The sequence below is a fragment of the Eulemur rufifrons genome, chromosome 18 (assembly GCF_041146395.1).
Source record: "Eulemur rufifrons isolate Redbay chromosome 18, OSU_ERuf_1, whole genome shotgun sequence".
Classification (NCBI taxonomy): domain Eukaryota; kingdom Metazoa; phylum Chordata; class Mammalia; order Primates; family Lemuridae; genus Eulemur; species Eulemur rufifrons.
In genome coordinates, this window is record NC_091000.1 from 52,072,779 (window position 1) to 52,076,528 (window position 3,750).

The 3,750-nt window shown below is 60.2% G+C and overlaps 1 protein-coding gene across 1 annotated transcript; it reads right to left on the bottom strand.

The window, feature by feature from the left end:
* Nucleotides 1–539: 539 nt before the first annotated feature.
* Nucleotides 540–3,453, bottom strand: SOX4 (SRY-box transcription factor 4). Its single transcript, XM_069493304.1, has one exon. The coding sequence runs from the start codon at nucleotides 2,708–2,710 to the stop codon at nucleotides 1,262–1,264; it is 1,449 nt and encodes a 482-aa protein (XP_069349405.1). The 5' UTR covers nucleotides 2,711–3,453; the 3' UTR covers nucleotides 540–1,261.
* Nucleotides 3,454–3,750: the final 297 nt, after the last annotated feature.

Here is a 3,750-nt window from a genome sequence, read left to right on the forward strand (position 1 = left end):
CCATCTATCTGCTTTTTATATTATCCTACACTATTTAAAAAACTGCTCAACAGTCTTATACAGAAATCTTTAAAAGATAGACAGGATAACATGCTATATTAACCCCACCAGTGAAATAATCCAACACCATCACGATTCCGATTAAGAGAAGAAAAAAACCTTTTTTTTTTCCCCCATACCACTCGCCCTCCGCTGCCCCTGTACCACGTCAAACAGTCTCCTCTCCTCCACGCCTCCGGGTCTGGCAAGTCTCACCTCACCGATTTCACAGGGAAAGAAGGCGGAGGCCCAGGAGCCGCCGCCGCCCGCTCCCGAACGTGCAAATCCGTTTCGGTTTGATCGTGAGCCCCTTCCAGTTCGTGTCCTTCTCTGCCCCCGCCCTCGCCCCGGCTGCTGCGGCTTCCAACTAGGCTCTCGGGTCACTTCCTAGCGCCGGTCCCTCCGGCTGGCCTCCTCCCCTCAACATCTCCTCCTCCGGCTGCAGGGGCAAGGAAAAAAAAAAAGAAAGAAAGAAAAGAAACAAAGAAAAAAAAAAAAAAACGAACATAAAAAAAGAAAAACCCCAAACGAGAATTCGCCAGCGTGGAGTCTCTCAGTCCTCGGCGCTCCCCCAAAACATCTGCCATCCGCCAAATTCATCACCCCGGAGCCTTATGTCTTCATCAGGCATTTCAAAAAAAAAAAAAAAGAAAGAAAGAAAAGAAAACCAAGGGAGGGGGCGCGCTGGATTCCGCCTCCCCCCACGCCACCTTCTCTTGACCAAAAAAACAAAATAAAACAAAAACACCACGGTGACGAAGCGACAGGGGAGAGATTCCTTCAGTCTCTAGCAAACTAACTCGGCTTCTTGCTGGGGGTGCAGACAAGTCCGGAAGCTCGTTGGAAGGGGAGGGGGGGTCTCTTCAAGCAAAGGGGAGGAAACTCGAAGTAGCTTTTTTGCCATCAACAACAACATCAATAACAACAATAAAAGGTCGCCCCTGTCTACCCTCCGCCTCCTCCGCGTCCCTCCGGCTGGGCCGAGTGGGTCCCCGGCCCGGGGAGGTGGGGGGATGGGAGCGCGGGTCCCAAACGCTGCCGCGCTCCTCTCCGACGAGGAGGACGCGGCCCAAGCCAGCCCTGCTCACTTTTTTTTTTTCCTTTTTTTTTTCTTTTTTCCCTTTTCTCTTTCAACTCTTCATCTGTCCTCTTCTTCTTCTTCTTCTTTTTTCTCCTCTCTTGCCCCCCACCCCGGCCCTTCTTCTCCCTGCCCACGCGCCTTTCAGTAGGTGAAGACCAGGTTGGAGATGCTGGACTCGAGCCAGTCTCCCGAGATCATCTCGCTCACCTCAGGCGTGCAGTAGTCCGGGAACTCGAAGTGCGAGCCGGAGCCGGGCTCGAAGTTAAAATCCAGGTCCCGGTCCAGCGCCGACGACGAGCTGAAACTGCCCAGGGACATGCTCTCAAAGTTTGAGCTGGGGTTCAGGTCGAGCAGGTCGTCTTCGAACTCGTCGTCGGAGGACGAGGAGCCCGAGGAGGAGGAGGAAGAGGAGGAGGAGGAGTGGGACGAGGCCGAGGAGGACGCGTGCGAGGGCGCGCTGGACGGGGCGGGCGAGGCGGCGCGCAGGCTGGCGTAGCCGCGGTGGTCAGCGGGCGAGCGGCCGGCGGCCGGCGACGAGGCGGCGCTGCTGCGGCCGCTCAGGCTCGGCCCGTCGGGCGAGCAGCCCGCGCCCCCCTCCTCGTACAGGCCCAGGGGGTCGCTGGGGTCGGCGCCCGCGCCCACGCCGCCGACGGGCGACGACGACGCGCCCAGGCCGCCGAACAGGTAGACGCGCTTCACCTTCTTCTCTGCCAGGTGCTTGCCCGGCGCGGCGAGGCCGGCGGAGGCCGAGGCCGCCGTGGAGGCCGAGGCCGAGGCGCTGGGAGTCCGCGCCTTGTACAGCGAGTGGTGGTCGGCGGCCGCGGCGGCGCCCAGGGGCAGCAGGGCGGCGGCCCCCGCCTGCTCGGCGGCGAAGGAGGAGGCGGCGGCGGCGGCGGCCGCTGCTTTCCCGCTGCCGCCGCCGCCGCCCGCCAGGATGAGCTTGGCGTGCGGTTTGCTGACCCCGCCGCCCGCGCCGCCCGCCACTTTGGAGCCGCAGCTCTTTTTCTGCGCCGGTTTGGAGTTGGCGCCGCCGCCGCTCGCGCCGCCGCCTCCTCCCCCAGCGTTGCTGCTCCCGCCACCGCCGCCGCCCCCGTGGCCGCCCCCGCCGCTGCCACCGACCTTGTCTCCCTTCTCCCCCGGCTTGGAGGAGGCGGCGGCCGAGGAACTGGAGTTGGCGTTGCCGGACTTCACCTTCTTCCTGGGCCGGTACTTGTAGTCGGGGTAGTCAGCCATGTGCTTGAGGCGCAGCCGCTCCGCCTCCCGAATGAAAGGGATCTTGTCGCTGTCTTTGAGCAGCTTCCAGCGTTTGCCCAGTCGCTTGGAGATCTCGGCGTTGTGCATGTCGGGCGACTGCTCCATGATCTTGCGCCGCTCGATCTGCGACCACACCATGAAGGCATTCATGGGCCGCTTGATGTGCCCGCTCGGCGTCTTGCACCAGCTCGGGTCGTCGGCCTTGCCGCCCGTGGAGGCGGTGGACCCCGGCGTGGGGGAGGAGGCGATGCCCAGCTCGAGGCCGGCGCCCGAGTCCGAGCTCTCGCCGGCCAGCAGCGCTTCCGTGTTCTCGGCGTTGTTGGTTTGCTGCACCATGGCCCCGGCTCGGCGGGCGCCCACGCGCGCTCACACCCTCGCGGCGGCCGCGGCGCGATCGCCGGGCCCTCCCGGCTCCTCGGGCCAAACACACGCCGAGCGAGCGGACACGCGCGGCGGCCGAACTGGCCCCTCAACTCCTCGCAGGGGCGGAGGTGGGCGAAGAGAGAAAAGTCCCCAAAAGATGCGGGGAAGGAGTACTCTGCCTCTCGCAGACGAGTTATAGTTCCCAGGCTGGAGAGTTTTTCTCTCCCTCTCTCTCGCTCTCTCACCGCGCTGCAGTTTGCTCTGTTTCTCGGCTCTGAGTCTGGAGACCGTGCTAAAGTGGAGAGGAGTTTCTTGAATGCTGGTTGCTGAAGCTTCCAATGCAAGTTTTCTCGAGGCCTCCCAGGCAAGTCTTTTTTTCCCCCCTGGAGCAGTTGTTTCCAGTTCACGAGCGCTCTCAGTAGCTCAGGAAAGCGACATAGTCTCTATCACTTAGTCCCCTTCCTACAATGCAAAGCAAAAAAGACTCTGGCTCCAGGACTCTCTGTGGGCGGAATCGGCACTAAGGAGTTTGTGCAATTATTTTGTTGCAAGGTAGGAAGCCAAAAAGCCTGCATGCAACAGACTGGCATGAATAAATGTATGTTTCCCCCTCCCTTCTGCAAGAAGGGAGCTGGTAATGGCAGAGTTCCTCCAATGCAGACTCTTAAAAGAGCGTGCAAGAAATAGAGACCCAGGAGCGAAACAGGCCTCTTCCCCTCACACTCAGTTTCTCTTGCTGCAGCTTAGAGCAGACCCCAATTCCGCCTCGCGCCTCTTTATCCTTTCACAGTCTTGGCCGCAGCCAATCAGCCGCTGTAACCAACGCTTCCTCATGCCAAGCCCCTCCCCCGGGCTTCCCATTGGCTTGGAACCCGATGCAATAATAATCTCCGCGTGCAATGAGAAGCTCCAAATCTGACCTCATTCCAATTTACAGAGCAAACTTTTTAAAAGGGCTAGAAGTACAGCTGAGATTTCTGGTGCCTTTTTCCTTTTGCTGTGTGTGTGTGTGT